We start from the raw sequence: 16,441 nt of genomic DNA on the forward strand, positions 1-16,441 counted from the left end.
TCACGCTTCCCTATCGTATCCCCTCTTCCCCCAGAGGCAGCCCCATCCTGAGGTGGTCATTGACCACTCCTACAAATCCTTTAAACGTTTGCTACATGTGTATGTGCCCTTACAAGATACGTGGCATCATTATGCAAGTTCTCAGGCATTATGTAAATGGCGACACTTTCTATGTATCCTTCTTCCCTTCGTCTCACCCCCCTCAAGTTCACCTGCTGATACAAATAGCTCCTGTGTGTTCATTTTCTCAGCAGTACAACATTCCATTGTAAAAATGTGCTTCTTGGGGTGCGACTGTATATGTAAATATTTTTGTGACTATGTGTTCTCCTAGGAATAGGCATTTAGGATTCTCCAGTTGCTGTGATTCTTGACCCCTCTTCTCTCATGCAGCCACCTAGTCCCATTTTCTACTCAGTTATTCAAAAAAAGCTTCTGGTATAATTCTCCAAAGCAAGTTCCCTATCTAGGATTTTATCATCTGTCACCTGGACGACCCCAGTAGTCACCTAACTGGCCCCCCGCAGGCCCAGTGTGCCACGGGGACTATTCTCCCCTCATCAACCTTCTTTCCCACCCTGCACTCGGCCTCTCCTGAGCCCAGGGAGCAGCTGGTATGGTGGTTCCAGGTCCGCGATCAGGAGGGGCCCTGGGCCCCTACTGGGAGGAGCCTCCTAGTCTGGTCCAGGAGCTCCGGAGGACTCGTGCTCAGGCCACCTCTATGCTGTCCTGTGAATCCAGCCCATCTTCCAAAGGCTGCCGGCCAGCGCCGACCCCCCCCCCCGCCCCCGCCACCTCACCCAGCCCCTCTTGCCTGGGACAGAGGGCCTTTCAGCCGTGACTGCCACCAGCATCACCTTCTCAGGAGGGGCTGTTTTTCTGAACTTTTGATCCTGAGGTGGAGACAGACTGCAGGTGTGGAGGGGCCGGGGCTTGCGTGATGGGGTGTCGCTGTGGCTACGTGTGGAATGGGCCCCTGCCCTTGGTGGACCTCTTGGCGTAAACATAGCTGAGTAGCAGCCTGTGTGTGCCCGTGTGTCTGCCGGTGCTCAGGTGTATGCGTGTGAGTGTGTGTGTGCGTGCAGTCGCTGTGACTTCCCCCTCACACAAGGGCCTCTTTGTCTTCCCTGCCCTGACTCCCTTTTCCATCAGAAGGCCCGTTTGATTATTTTTATAGGGTGTCTCAGCCTTTTTTCTCCAGTTCCCTGTCCCCCAGTGACTATTCTAAGCCCCAACTTACCTCCGTCTGCCTGGAGGAGACGGCAGCGGGGACCTGAAGCCAGGGCCTGACTCCTGGCTCGGAGGTGCTCTGTGCCTCTGTTTCCCCACTGGGAGTCTCCGAAAAAAAGATGGGGGAGGCCAGAGTGGTGCCCTAGGAGCCGCCCTCCTCCTTCCCACCGGACACCCATAGCTTCTCCCCCTGAAGGCTTCACCTGTGAGCGCTTTGATCCGGGTCTGCCTCCTCGTCTGTAAAATGGGGATAATAACAGGATCTGACTCAGAGCTGTGAGGATCCGATGGACTGTGACGCTTCTAGACTAGTGTCTGGTCCACCGTAAACGCTCGTTAAGTGTAATTACTACCATCGCAGGCCCTTAGGAGCCCTTCGCTGCGCCCAGCGCACGCACGCGGCTCCAGAGCGGCTTCCCTGCAGACACCCCCCTCCCTCCCCTCCTCCTGCTTCTGTGTAGGATGCTTCATAGGTCACAAGGTGGCGGGGTCTGGGGAGCCCCGAGAGAGGAGCCATTTCTGCCCTGGGATAGAGGCTGCTTTCTGGGACGTGGGGTCGAAGGACGGCTGTTCAACAGGGAAGCTGAGCCCCTCCTCCCACACCTCCGCCCCCACCCCATCCTCCCGATGGGCAAGTTCGTCCAAAGGAGAAGCACTAGGTCGGCTTTGTCTAGAGCGCCCTCTGCTGGCTGTTGGCAGAAGGCTTTGGGCAAGGGTGGGCGCCAGTTCAGAGGGAAGAGCTTTCTGAAAGCGAGGGAAAGGGGATTTCTGCCCAATACAGAGCCCAGTGTGCTACCTTCTCACCCTCGAAATGTCTGCTTGGAGTACTCCCCCCGCCCCCCTCCCCTTTTTTTCCAACCTGAGGATAGTTCGTTTCTAAGATAGCTTCCCTCTCCCCCTCGGGGCAGAAATGTTAACGGCAGGACAAGCGGCCAGCCACAGCCTGTGCGCCCTGGTGTGCCTGCAGATGACCCCAATAGCTGCGGATAACAGTAGGGAGGAGGGAGGCTAGACAGCATGCAGAACTTCCGAACAGCAAAGCGTGAGTGGAGAGCGGGGGCGGGGGCAGTTCTTATTTAGAAGGTAGTATGGGGGCCGTGCCCCTCATAGAACCTGTCGGATCAGCAAGAAAATTGTCTGCAAGCCCCTACGCTCAGAGTACGGCCCACAGCAGGCTCCTGTGTCTTATATTGCAAGACCCTCTCTTCTGCCAAAGCCCAGCATAGACCTTCACCCACGTCCCAATGCACCGACCAGGCACTTGGGAGGAATAAAAAATCAAAATAAAAACTCTAGTTGGAGCAGGAGAAACTGCAGTTAGACTGCGGGGAGAACTGTCCCGAGTGAGGCTGAGGGCAGCCTCCTCCCTTAGTCTCTGCGGCCAGCCTGCGGAGCGGCCATTCTTCCAGGGTGGAGTAAGGGAGCTGGGAGCCTGGATGCTCTGGGGCTTGCCAGGGGGCTGGTGGGCCCCGGAGGGGAGGGGCAGTCACCGTGAAATCGGGGTGATGGCTGCATCACATTGTGGAGAATGCCGCTGTCCAGGATGCACGCAGCCAGTTGTATGTGCAGGGCCGGCAGCCTCCACGGAGGCAGAGCACTGCACAGCGGTGCTGCCTTGGTGTTTGGGGGGCTGGCTGCAGCGGGCGGGGACTCTGAGGCCCCGGGATGAAGCTCCTTTTAGCCCAGATGTTGGGATGTCAGAGATGCCCTCTCTAGGGGGCTCCAGGCAGTGCCCAGAGGCTCAGGGCCGGGTGGAGGCAGAGAGGATGGGGTGAGACAGTTAAGAGGGGAGTGAGAGGGCCTGAAGCTGAAGCTGGTGGAGAGGACAAGACAGGCCTGGGACAGAGGTCGCCCCTGTCCTGCCCCACTGCTCCCCAACTTTGACTTTTGGAAAGTTCCAGCAATTTGGTGATTTGTGGGAAGGCGAGTGGTTCCAGTTCTTTCTCCACACCCTTCCTCCGCCCTCCCCACCTCCCCGGGCACAGCTGACCCTGGAGGAACACAGGTTTGAACTCAACTCATTCGTGTCTTGGCACCCAGGTGGCCCTCCTGTGCACCCATGGATTCAGCCAAACGTGGATGCAGAGGGCGGACTGCGCGCACTGGGTGCTGTTCTACGTCACTGTACACGTGGGGCGTGAGCATCCATTGGCTTTAACATCCGTGAGGCGCCTGAACCACTACCTGCGGGCACCTGGGGATGACTGAGGTTCGGGGGTCAAGTTACACATGGGTTTTCAACGGTGTGGGGGGCAGCGCCACGAACCCCCACATTTCCTAAGGGCACACTGCACGCTCCTTCCTGGGCGCTGCCTGAGAGAGGTGCGGGGGACCCTACCTTGGGGTGTCAGTACTCACCTTTGGTTTCAGCAGCTTGAACGATGCCTTTTCCTTCTCTCCCCCAACTGCCCAGGGCCCCCTTTCCACAGTCAGAATAACCCCTTTCCCGACCCTGCGCCCGCCCACCAGCACCGACTCTGCACACACGGGCACGCACGCATCCAACCACCCCACCCGCAGCTCAGTGCCACCCCACACACGACACCAGGCAGCCTCCACGAAGCCATGGCTGACGCCCAGGGCGCCGGGCGGATGTCTCCATGGGCGGCGCCCAGGGGACGGTGCGGCGGCAGGACTCCAGGCTGCACTCGGCAGGAGCTTGCATTTCAAACCTGGGAAGCCACTGGGGGAGAGTGACTTTGGGAGAAGAGAATGACGGAGCATCTGGCTGGAAAGAAAACCCTGGGATGCCCAGCTGGGGCGTGGAGGCGGGGGCAGGGGGGCAGGGGGGGCCCCGTGGTCAGGTGGCTGGCTGGTGCCCGCGCCCAAGCCCGCGCTGGGCCCCTGGTGTCCGGCCGGTGCCCTCTGCCCCCCAGAGCAGAGAAACTCCCCACTTGAATGCCCCCCTCACCTGGCGACACACAAGGGCCCGGTGTATAGAGGACGTTTAATATTTCTGTGCTGGTCAAACGAAACACAGGTGGGGAGTACACGGGGCGGGGGCGGCGGGCCCCTGCCTGTCGGGAGGGGTGCTGTGAAGGGGTGCATGTGGGGGTTTCTTGGGGAATAGTCCAAGGAGTCTTCTCAGCAAAGGGGCCTGGCCTGGGTGTGGCGAGCGTCCAGCACACCCAGTCCGCGGCCTCCGTTGGGGACCCCCATAGGGGGTCTGTGGGGAGTGTCACGTTTTCCAGCTCCTCGGCTGGAATCCACACTCCCAGTGGGACGGGGACTTGGTCCTAAAGAGGGGTCTGGAGAGCCCCCAGGAGGCAGTCCTGGTGCCCAGTGCCCGAGGGGATGCGGGGCCGCCGTGGCCCTCCTCCCCCCTGCCCTCTCCTTCTCCCAGGCCGGGCATGGGCAGAGGGGAGGGGAGCAGGGCCCCAGCCCCTGCCGAGCCCCAGGGTCCTCAGGGTGGGTGGGGAAGGGGTGGAGGGAGGGGGTCTTGGCCACCAACAGACACTGTAAACTTTGGTTTAAAACAATAACTTAAGTGGAGGGAGGCTCCCAGCCTGGGGCCGGGTGGGGGGCGGAGGAGCAGGGGGTGGAGGAGGCGACAAAGGAAAAAGCCAACAAAAAGTTTTGGTTTTTGCTTCTGGCATAAGAAAGGTCTTTGGTCATCCGTTTAACTGGGGGGAAGGGGAGGGGTGCCGAGGGCAGGCGAGGGGGGGCTGCAATGGGGCCCTGGAGGCTGGGGCGGGGTGACCTGCTGGGTCCCAGCAGCCGCCAAACTAACCCCACCAGTCAGTCCCGTGACAGGCGGCCGGCACCACGTCAGCCCCGAAGCCAGCCTCCAGGATGGCTGGGCTCCCTTCCTGGGCCCCGCGTCCAGAAGTCCCCCGGGCTCCGGGGCGGCAGGGGCACGGGGCCTCTTCCTGTGCTCCCTGGATGGCGGGCGGGCGGCCAGCAACGGGCAGAGGCCAGTCAGCCTGGGTCCCAGTTCAGGTCGGGAGGAGGGGCTACAGCCAGTGGCCCTGCTCCCAGGGGCCCAGTTGTGGCTCTGGGTGGGTGTGCGAGGGGCTGGTTTCTTCAGGGGGGGGGGGGGGTGGTTGGCAACTTCAGTTCCTCCGCCCCAGCCAGGGCGGGTGGGCATCAGGGTGGAGAAGTTTTTCTTCACAGTATGGAGAAGGTGGGGGGAGCACAGATGAGGGAAGTGCGGGCCTCTGGCTAGAAGGACGCCGCCAGAGCCAGGTGCGAGGGGCCCTGGGTTTGGGGGTGGCTCGCCCCGCCTGCGGGTCTCCGTGGCGCTGCAGGCCCTGTCAGGAGAGCTGGTGGGGGAGGAGGGCGCTGCTGCTGCTGCTGCTGGTGGCGGGGAGGGTGTGAGGAGGGGCCTGGGCCCTCCGTGTCCTCTTCGGTCCCAGATCAGGGGTCTGTTTCCCCTGGGGGGTGGGGGGGCGGGACGTCTCTGCCCTCTGTCTGTCAGTCAGGCCACATTGGGAGTTGCTGGCCCAACCCCCATCTGAGTCCTGGAAGTGCCTGGAGGTCTGGGCAGGGCTGTGGAGTGGGGGTAAGAGGGGCCTGGGTTCCAGGAAGGGTCTCACCCCGCCTGCCTGCCCCTCGAGGCTCTTAGGAGAGCTCCTCTCCAGGCAGCTCCTCCTCCAGGTCCCTGTCTTCGGCAGGCCCTGCGGCGCTGGGGTTGGGGGGTCCCAGCGGGGGTCCGGGCCTCCTGTCCTCCTCGGCCTCTGCGGGCTCCTCTTTCACCTGCACCTGGTGGCTGTGGCAGAGGGACCGTGTGGGCACCTGGTGGCCTTCCCCTCCTCCCCCCGAAAACTCACCCAGAATTTTAGGGCACCGCGGGCTGTCCACAGCTCTTCCCCACCCTTGAGCCACTGGGGATGGATGTCAAAGGAAAGGGAGAGAAGAGAATAAGGGAGAGAGGGAGAGGGAGAGGGGGAGAGAGGATGTAGGGGATGTGGGGGAGAGGGGTAGGAGGAGAGAGGAGGGGAAGGGGAGGGCCAACAGGAAAGGAGAGGCCCCGTGGGGGACAAGACCTGGTCCCACCTGCAGGGAGCAGGCTCCCTCCCTGACCTCTATGGGCACTGGGGTGGGGTCCACGCTGTGTGCTCACCTGTACTGGGGTGGGGAGAGGCGAGGTGGGGTGCTGCTGCCATTGCTGGGGAGCGGCTCCCCGGGGGCACCCCCGTCGTCATGGCTGAGCGGCAGGAGGCTGCTGGCGGAGCCGGGGTTCAGCATGCCAGGGCTGTTGAGGAGGGGGAAGCTGCTCTCGGCCAGGGCAGCCTGCAGGCACAGGGCGGCCCTGTCAGTGGGCTGCACTCAGCAGGATGCTGTCACTTCCTCACCCTACAGGGCCTCGAAGCCTGTGTCAGAGCTGGCCCCGCGGGCTGATCTAGCCTGGCAGCACCCCGGCTCCCCCCGCACCCCCCCCCCCCCTCCAATGCCACATACCTCCCGCGGCTGAGCTCTGACCCTGCCCTCCTCCCTCCCAGCTTTCCTGTGGTCTGGGCCTGGCTTGGCCCCTTTCAGGGAGACAGAGAACCTCCTGATTGACAAGCTACGGAGGGAGACCCTGGTGATGCCCCCACACTCCCGGCTCTCCCAGGCCCCGCCCCACGCGGCTGAGGGGGTGGGCAGAGGGTCTGGGTTTGGGCCACTCAGGGTAGTCTTCCCCCTTCTCTCCGTCCTCCCCTCTCCCTAGAGAGGCCCGCAGGGAGGGTGGAGGAAGGTCTCCCTCCGGCCAGTGTGTCGGAAGGGAAATGGGGGCCGGAGGGGACAGGGCAGCGGGCGGGCTCTGGGAGGACCCGGTCACCTGGTAGCTGGCGTTAAGTGCTCCGTAACTGAGGCCGGAGATCATGTTCTTCACCAGGGTGGGGCTCCTGCAGGAGAGAGACCAGCGTTGGGTTCATTCACTCGCCTGCTCCGCACGCACACCTCGACCCTGACCGAGGTCCCATCGCTGTCCTGCAGCTCGGTCTACGGAGCCGTGTGTGCCCCACGTACTCAGTCCTCACGCTGACCGGGCCCGGCAGGTACCGGCAGCCCCCGCGCAGGGCAGGGCTGGGCTTCAGAGGCTCCGGAGCAGGCCCCTGAGCTGGTGAGTGGAACAGGGACCCCTCCCGGTGCCCATTACACACTGTGCCGTCCCAGCCCCTTTTCTCTCTGGTCTAGATTTTCCCATGTCCGGGAAGGTCCAGGCTGTAGCCTCGACAGGCCTGTATTTGTAAAATCCACACCTTCCCGCCACCCTGAGCTTTGGCACATCTAGTGAGTCATGTGCTCAGCCAGGCGCCACAGGCTCCAAACCAAAGGCTCTCTGCCCGGGACGGTGCTCAGGAGCTGGTCAGGGAAGCGGTGACTCCACGCCGGGCCTCTTCCACGATTACCCCTGCCCCCCCCGCCCCTCCCGTTTACAGAGCGTCTCAGAGAGGTTAAGGAGGTGGCCCAAGGTCACACAGCGGGGAGAAGTAATTTGAACCCAGGTCCCCTGACTCCAAGTGGGTACTGAGACATGAAGATACCGAGCGTGGCTGGCATGTGGGGCACTCAGAAGGGTATGGCTCCTCTTCCCTCTTCCCGGTCCAACGCTGGCCCAGCCCCCACAGCCGCCTGGGGGCGGAGAGGTTCTTGTCCCGGGAGAAGGATTCTTTGAGGGGAGCAGGACCCACGCAGAGATCCATCTAATTTGCCTCGGACCTCTCTCCCTCCCCACCCTGGTCTTGGGGCCAAAAGGCACAGGCAACAGCTGGCCCGCGTGGGGTGTCTGGGTGGGGAGAAGGCCTCTGGTGCTGGAAGGGAAGCCCGAGGGGGAGGTTTTGACCCCCACCTCCCAGTTCCTCAGTTTCCACTGAAACTGCTGTGCGAGAAGATCAAAGATGGGAGGTCAGAGATGCGGCTCTGCCATGGATCTGCTGTGTGACCTCCCCCAGCCCCGTGCCCTCTCTGGGCCTCCTTTCCTGTGAGATGAAGAGGTGGGGTTGGCTCCTCCTGCCATAAGATGGGGGAGAGTGGCTCCGGGGATGGCAGCCGCCTCACCAATGGCCACACTGACTGGCATCTGCCCACGTCCCAGCTCTGGCCATGCCCCTCGGGCCCTTCTCTCAGGCAGAAGGGCAGAATAAGACATAAGCGTCCTCTTTCTAATCACCAGTCACTTCCAGATTCCGGTCTCCCATGAGCTCCTGCACTCCTTGTCCCCCCCTCACCCCTGACGTGGGAAGGATCTGGTGCACTGGGGAGGCAAGGGGTGGTCACAGCCTGGTGGGAGCGCCCGCACAGGGCTGGCCCACGTACCCCGTCATCTTTGGCGGTCTCCGCTTCTGATACTCCCGCTCGTCCACGGTCCACACGGCGCCCTTGACGTTCTCCACACGCACGAAGCACTTGTGCAGGCTGAGGTTGTGCCGCACGGCGTTCTGGGGGTGCAGTGACAAGGGGCGGGTGCTCAGGTGAGCACACAGAGGACGGTCCTTGCCCCACCTGCCCTCGCCCAGGGACCAGCAGGGGAGGGACCGGCGAGAGGAGACCTGCCACAGGGGATGGAAGGCCCCTCCCCTTCGAGCCAGGGGCTCCCAGTGTCTTCCCTGGCCACAACCCATTCCATTATCTGCCTCCCTGCTTCCCGCCAAGTTCTGGAAAACTCTGTCCACCAACTACAGGCGATGCAGTTAGTAACACTTTGTTCTCCCATCATCATGAGTCAGTGGCTGTTACTAGGGGCTTCTGACTGTCAACAGGTCACGCTCTGGCCGGGGCTGCTTAGTGAGCCTGGACGCCTCCCCTCAGGTGCCCACAGAATCCCATTCAGCTCTTAGAAGTTTTGGGAATAACTCGGGAACTGTCGCTGCAGCCGCTCCCCGCCTCTGGGCAGGTGGGAGCCAAGGCATGGGGCTGTGCCTCGGAGCAGACAGCTTGTTGACAGCGCGAGGCATACAGCAGAGGCCTAATAACACACCCGCTGACACAAACAGGGAGAAAGACGGGGCGTGGGCTTAGCTGCTGTAAGGCAGGAGGAGGAGAGGAAAGAGGAAAAGTCACCTTGTCACTCCCACCTCCTCCTGGCAGGAGTAACTTCTGGAATTGAGGTCATCTGGTTTGTAGGACATTTGGGTGAAGGTGGGGGTGCTCGGCCCAATTCCCTGCCCCCCCCCCCAACCCTGGGAGCCTGGGCTAGGGCCCTCATCCACCGCCTCCCCGACCCACATCCCTGTCCTGTCCCTGCACTCCTCTGTCTCAGCGTCACACACCCCGCACCCCCAGCCGTCCCAGCCTGTTACCTGTCCTCCCCCGTCCCCGTCTTGTCTCCTCTTTACATTTCTAAATGGGGAAGAGCCAGGCAGGGCGGGCAGCCTGTGCCCCTGGAGAGCCCCTCTCCCTCTCTCCCTTCCAACTCTTGCCACTTGCAACTGGCCCGATTTCATTACCAATTTTAATTTGCCTCTAATTAAATCCTGTGTATTTTTCCGACTCGCTTGCTAATCCACGAGGGAGGCGGGCGGCTGGAGTGGAATCTCTCGGAGCGATAATTACAAAGGGCCTAATCACGCCGGGGCTCTGCCTTGGAATAAATTTGCCCGCATTACGGGGCCCGGATCCTCCGCTTTGCAAATGAGAATGACCCCAATTTCCGAGGATGGCCTCACCGGGGCTTTTTTCCCTCATTTCGAAGCCTGATTCGTGACGAGAGACTAATTCGTTACGCTGAAACATTAACGGCAATTTAAGGGGTCTGGCGGGGGCTGCGTAAACAAAGGGACGAGTCCACAACAGGGCCCTGGAAGGGGACGGACACAGGGGGAGGGCTGGAGAGCACCTTCAGCTCAGCAGCTGGCAGCTCTGCCCCGGTGAACGGCAGCTGGCCTGGCCCACGCCGGCTCCCGAACCTTCTGCCCTGGTCTGAACTGGACAGCATCTCAGGAGGGGGCCAGAGGGGTGAAGGAGGAAGGAGGAAAGGAAGCTGACAGAGTTGAGAGGAGGAGGGACGGCCAGGGGAGAGAAACGGGTGGACAGTGGAGGTGGGAGGGAAAGAGTTGGGTGTAGACAGGGTGCATTTCCCAAGTAACATGAATGAAGCCGGAGGTCACAGTGGACCTCAAGCTGAGACGAGGAGGGCACAGGCCGTGCCCCAAGTGGCGGGAGCAGCAGCAGGAGCGGCAGCAGAGCCCGACTAACGGGAGGGTCACCCACCCAGTCAGCTTTCTACTGTGACTTGGGCTGGGTGATGGGAGAAGGAGAGGAAGGCTCTGGCGAGAGACACGCCACTGAGATGGGTAACAGGTGGGAGGTGGCATGAAAGGCCACGGGAGGCGGGGTATGGGGGACGGTGGCTGCGTGACAGACATCAAGTGGTTTAAGGAAGTCGCCTCAACCAGTTCCCCCCGAGCTCAAGAAAGGAGCGTGAAAATTGCAGTGAGGTGGTACAGTTAAGAGGAAACAGGAAAAAGAGGGGAGCGGGGAGGGTGCTCTGTCCCCAAGGAAGGACTGTCTCATGGAAATGAGGCTCTACACTGTCACCCCTAAAGGCAAAGGGTCAACACGCAACATTAAAGTAAGCACTGGTAATAATGTAATGAACCGTATAGGACTCTACCATCGAGAAAACCCCATATCCAGCTGGCCTGGAGGTTGGACTGCCCTGGGAGGGCCCCAGGAAGGCCCTGCTGGCTGAGAGAGAGGGCAGGACTCTGGTTGGCAGGAAATGACATCACTCGCAGCCAATCACAGCCTCGTAGCTTCTCACCCAGGCTTTGGGAACTGGCATGGGGACGGAAGATCAGTATCTCCGGTTGCACTTAGCACCCTCCCAGAGCAGAGAAGGCTGGGCGCTGTGCAGACCCCACCCAGTCCTGGGCACTGGTCGGGAGGGGCTTAGTGACACTTGTTGAAACCCGGTGGGATAGGGGAGGTAGCCTGTTTAGCTGCAGTTTCTGCACTGGCCAGCAGGGGGACCCAAGAGCCAGGGATCCAAGTAAGGTTATGCGGGACTCCTCAGGTGTCTCAACCTCCCCATAGGATTCAACACTCCTCTCTCCTTCCCCCACCCCTCCCACCTCTCTGCTGCAAAGACCCGAATCTTCTCACCCATCAGACACACACACACAGGCTCACACAGACTCACACACACACACACACACACAGAGTCTCATACACACACAGAGACACACATATACACACAGACACACAGACACACACAGACACACACATACATACACACATATATGCTCACACACACAGACACACACAGACATATACACACAGAGGCTCACACACATACATACACACATATACACACACATATACTCACACAGACTCACACACATACATACACACAGAGACTCACACATAAACACAGACTCACACATACACACAGGTTCACACACATACACACACATACATGCTCACACACAGAGAGATACACACAGACATACACACACAGAGGCTCACACACATACATACAGAGATACACATACACACAGACTCACACACATACATACACACACAGAGACACACACATATACACAGACTCACACATACACACAGACTCAGACACATACACACACACACATACACGCTCACACACACAGAGATACACACAGACATACACACAGAGGCTCACACACATACATACACACAGAGACACACACATACACACACAGACTCACACACATACACGTTCACACACACACAGAGATACACACAGACATACACACACACAGACTCACACACATACATACACACACAGACATACACACACAGACTCACACACATACATACAGAGATACACATACACACAGACTCACACACATACATACACACACAGAGACACACACATATACACAGAGACTCACACACATACATACACACACATACACGCTCACCCAGAGAGAGAGATCACACAGACATACACACACAGAGGCTCACACACATACATACACACAGAGACACACACATACACACACAGACTCACACACATACATGCTCACACACACAGAGATACACACAGACATACACACAGACTCACACACATACATACATGCACACAGACACACAGACTCACATACATACATACACACAGAGGCGCACACACATACATACACACACATACACGCTCACACACATGCTCACAGGCACACAGACCACCTTGGCTATAGAGAAACAAACAGCTTAGCAGCTCAGCCCACATCTCAGTGTCCTATTTTTCTAGGGTCCCTCCCTTGCCTGCCTCTGGTCCCTCAGGAAAACTCTTATGAGGTGAAGGTGTTGAAATGACTAATTGGATGGAGACAATTATCTCCCCGCAGCTGATGGCAGAGCTGGGGAGAGTGTGTGGCTGCCTGTGCCTGTGCCCCAGTGTATATACACCATGGGTCTCACTCCACCCACGTGTCTGGGCCGGGCTGGCACCCTTCTCACCCCCACTCCATCCTGAGCTGCACAGCATGTGCCTTTAGCCAAGGTATCCGGACCCTTAGGGTCTCCTGTGAATGTAACCCAGGCTTCCCTACCAGGCGCAGGCACCACCGAAGAAGCACTCTGAAGAGGAGGGTTTCTCCCCAGAAAGAAGGCAGCACAAGGCTAGAGGGAGGCGTCATTAGGAGGCAGTTAAAGAACACCATGGCCCTGAAGAGGCGGGTGGGGGGCACGTGGCCCAGCCGGAGCCCCTCTCCACGGGGGCTGTTAGGCAGTCTGAGTCCCAAAGGGGTGTGATGTCAGGGGTGCCTGGGGCCCTGGGCCAGGTGAGGGGCAGGCCTCACCTTCCAGGTGGCAGTGTTTCTCCGGAAATAGGCGAACATCCTGGTGAACCAGTTATAGATCTCATTCAGGGTCAGCTGCCTGTCGGGGGTTTCCAGAATGGCCTGTGGGCAAGGAAGGAGCAAAGCGACCCTCAGCCTGGGCCTCGAAGGGTCCCAGGCTTGTGTTCTCCCCGCTGGGATCTCTCTCCTCTGCCTGGCTGCTGACTCACCGAAACAGAGGAGAGACTCGCCGCGAAGTCTGTGGCTGGGACAGGTGATGATGCTCCTGGGGCCGAGCGGGGCTGGCTGGTTACAGCCCAGCCACAAAGACACACAAGCCTCAAGAGCTACGCCCTGGTGCGAGGGGCACATGGGTTTCTCTGCAGGGAAATGGCTGCTAGGCCCCTGCCGGAGGGGGAACAAAAGCAGTCTTCTCGGGAGAGACAGCTAGGGGTGGGGGCTGTTTGGAATTTATCCAGATTTGGGCAAAGGGCACTCTCTGAGATAGTGAGTGTGTGTGTGTGTGTGTGTGTGTGTGAGAGAGAGAGAGAGAGAGAGAGAGAGAGAGAGAGAGAGAGAGAGAGAGAGAAGAGACAGGAAGCCGACTAAGAGTGACCATAGTCTATTAGGAAATAGTCTCATGGAGTGTGTGTACATGGAGACGAGAGAATGAACACAGTGGGCATCAGTAGCAAAAAAACGTGTGTGCTCCCAGAGAGGTGGTCGCGTGACCAGCATATATGTGGGACCTGCAGCTGAGGAGGGAAACGTGGGTGAGCAGGAGGGGACAGCCCCGAGAGGGACAGTTACGTCCCTGGCCCAGGATCCTCCTGGAGGCTGGGACCCGAGGCCTGGTGCTGCCTGAGTGCCATTCCCCATCCCCTCTGGCCACCTTCCCCGCTCACCTGGCGGATGAGGGAGGCGTAGGTGAAGGGGGGCCGGACGTCTGCGTTCTTGTAGAACTCATGATTCTGCGCCAGCTCTGGGGGAGACAGGCAGAGGATAAGGTAGCCATTTGGGGGGCCCAGCCTGGAGGAGAATGCTACTCCCACAGCCCTTACCTGAGGAGATGGGGGAGCAGAACTTGTCGCTGCTCCTCCGGCGGGCGGGGCCCCCGCTGTGCAGGGAGGCAGAACCCAGGCCTGGAGGCCTTAGGGGGGTGACAGGGGCAGCAGCTGAGGTGGGGGGGTGCACGAGGCCATCTGGGAACGAGTCTGCTGCAGAGACGGTCACCTTGGAGAATGAGGAGGAGCCGGACACTGGGTTCAGCTGTGAGCAATGGGGCAGGTGCTGAGACCGGCTTGGCGGGTGGGGGTCCAGAGGGCCGGGGCTGGAGGGCTGGAGGGCTCCGCGAGGGCGCGGGAAGGGGAGGCCACTCACTGGCTGACTGAAGGGCTTGGGCTCGGAGGGCCGCATGTGCAGGTGGGCCATCATGGCTTGCAGCCGCTCGCTCTCCTTGGCCAGCTGTGGAGGGTGGAGAGGCCGGGGGTGAGCAGGGGCTGCGCCTGGAGGCAGCCAGGCCCTTTGCCTCCTCCACATTCCACCGGACTTCCCAGGAAGCCCCTATTCCCACCACCACTCGCCTCCCAGCCTCAGCATCCCAGCTCCCTCTGGCCCTGCCTCTCTGGCCCCTCACACCCTCAAGGCCAGGACAGGGACCGCCTGCTCCATGAAGCCCTCCTCGCTTCTCCTCCAGACTGTGTGTCCCAGGCTCCGGCACACCAACAGGCAGGGGCCCTCCTCCTAACAGCACACGCCTTTTCTCCCAACGAGGGCAGAGGCTGTGGCTGAACAACACCCACGTCTGTGGCACTTGTGTGTGAGAGGGTCCTCGTGCACTGAATGGAGACACAGGGACGGATGAATGATTCATTCACCCCCATTCATAAGTTCAATAGATCTTTCACAACCGCATCTCACGCAGGGCCCTCTGCTCTGTGCCCGAGGGAAGCGGGTCAATATTGATTGGCTGCCTGGCGGCCTGGCCGGAGGAGCCTCTTGTGCTACGGAGCTCAGGCTCGGGAGCCAGGCTGGCTCGGCGCTAATCCCAGCTGTGCCGCCTGCTGCTGCGTGACCAGGGGCGAGTTGCTTCGCCTCTCTGTGCCTGTGAAGTGGGGATAACAATAGTACCCACCACGCAAGCCTGTTTAGGGGACTGAGTTATCCAGGTGGTGCATTTAGGACAGCACAACGCCAGTGCTCCGTGTGCCAGCTAGGAATGTGATTTTTGTGTTTACTGGCGTGAGTCTCTTTTCTGGACCTCCCAGCAGAGGGGTCCCAGCCTGACCCTGGTTCACCCCTCAGAATCCAGCTGCCCTCACCTCAGAACCATGGTAACTAGGGCCTAGAAAATAAAAGATGCTGACTCTGACCACGGGACTCCTCCGTAAGACTCCCCACCCCCCCGCCTGGAAAGCCAGTGCTATGGGTGGGGAGGGCAGGAGCCCCGAGTCCACGTCCCTCGCAGCCTCGGCCGCACCTGGATCTCCAGCTGCTGCACCACCTGCATCTGCACCCGGCACTGGGCCGTGCTCCGGTCGTCCAGGGCGTGCTCCGTGTTGAGGTGTCTTCAGGGGGTGGAGGGGGGTGGAGAAGAGAGAGTTGGCCCTGGGCTTCCTGCTATCACCACCCTCCCATCCCATCCTCCCAGCCCGCCCACAGCCTGGAAAGCAGACAGACCCAGAGATACAAAGAAGGGAAGGGGGTGGGGGAAATGGGGCAGAGGAGGAAGCCGCCTTCTCATCACCCTCCTTTGATGTCTTTGCTAAAATCCCAGCTACAGAGAGATCTAATTGCAAATGAACTAATTAAGTAAACCTCTGACGAAGCGTGAAAACAATTTGTTTGACCCTGATGCTGCAAGGGTCTGGGAGACAGTGGAGTTAATCAGTCAGTGACAGAGCCTGGCACGGCTGTGGCAGCTGGCCGCCTGCTGCCAGCCGCCTGTCTGCCTCCTGCCCTGCCTGTCCACCGGCCAGGCCTGTCACTGGGCCATCACTCTTGGGGGCTGAAGCTGGGGGGGGGGGGGGGGAGAGTCCTCTCCTTCTCCCTCCCCCCGCCCCCCTGCTGGGCTGTGCAGTGTGGGACAAGGTGGGAGGCTGGGGATTCAGGCTGGGCAGGAGGGTAGGAGAGAAGAGGAAATATGTGATAAGGGCAGAGGAACTAGGTCCCCCTGGGGGAGCACAGCAGGACAGCTGGTGGCTGAAGGCTAGGGGGCAGGCTGGGGGAGGGACCCTGTGGAAAGGCTCCTTGGGAGGGGGAGGGCCGGGGGTGGGGCGGGAAGGAGAGCAGGGTGACACCTACTTGATAAACTGGCCCAGGTCTTCACACAGGGTCTCACAGCCAGGCCACTTGCACTCTCCGTGCCCATAGAGAGGGTGGGAACCAGGGGTCTCCTCATGGGAGGAGCTAGGGGAGGGGATGAAGGTGGTGGTCAGGGACCCTGAAGACGCCAGCAGCCCAGCTCCAGCTCCCCTGCTGGTGGCGTGTCTGTGCTTAACACAGGTTTCCCAGAAACCTAGCACAATTCT

The 16,441-nt window shown here is 60.2% G+C and overlaps 1 protein-coding gene across 1 annotated transcript in view; it reads right to left on the minus strand.

Moving 5' to 3' along the window:
* Positions 1-4,158: 4,158 nt before the first annotated feature.
* FOXP4 (forkhead box P4) overlaps positions 4,159-16,441 on the minus strand; it is a 53,777-nt gene continuing 41,494 nt past the window's right edge. Inside the window, 12 exon segments of the mRNA XM_036316607.1 lie at positions 4,159-5,938; positions 6,293-6,462; positions 6,992-7,058; positions 8,473-8,594; positions 9,217-9,237; positions 9,239-9,268; positions 12,933-13,034; positions 13,817-13,893; positions 13,973-14,180; positions 14,292-14,375; positions 15,391-15,478; positions 16,215-16,319. Coding sequence (XP_036172500.1) covers positions 5,791-5,938; positions 6,293-6,462; positions 6,992-7,058; positions 8,473-8,594; positions 9,217-9,237; positions 9,239-9,268; positions 12,933-13,034; positions 13,817-13,893; positions 13,973-14,180; positions 14,292-14,375; positions 15,391-15,478; positions 16,215-16,319 — 1,222 coding nt within the window. The 3' untranslated portion in view covers positions 4,159-5,790.

Source organism: Myotis myotis, unplaced genomic scaffold (assembly GCF_014108235.1).
Source record: "Myotis myotis isolate mMyoMyo1 unplaced genomic scaffold, mMyoMyo1.p scaffold_m19_p_7, whole genome shotgun sequence".
Lineage (NCBI taxonomy): Eukaryota > Metazoa > Chordata > Mammalia > Chiroptera > Vespertilionidae > Myotis > Myotis myotis.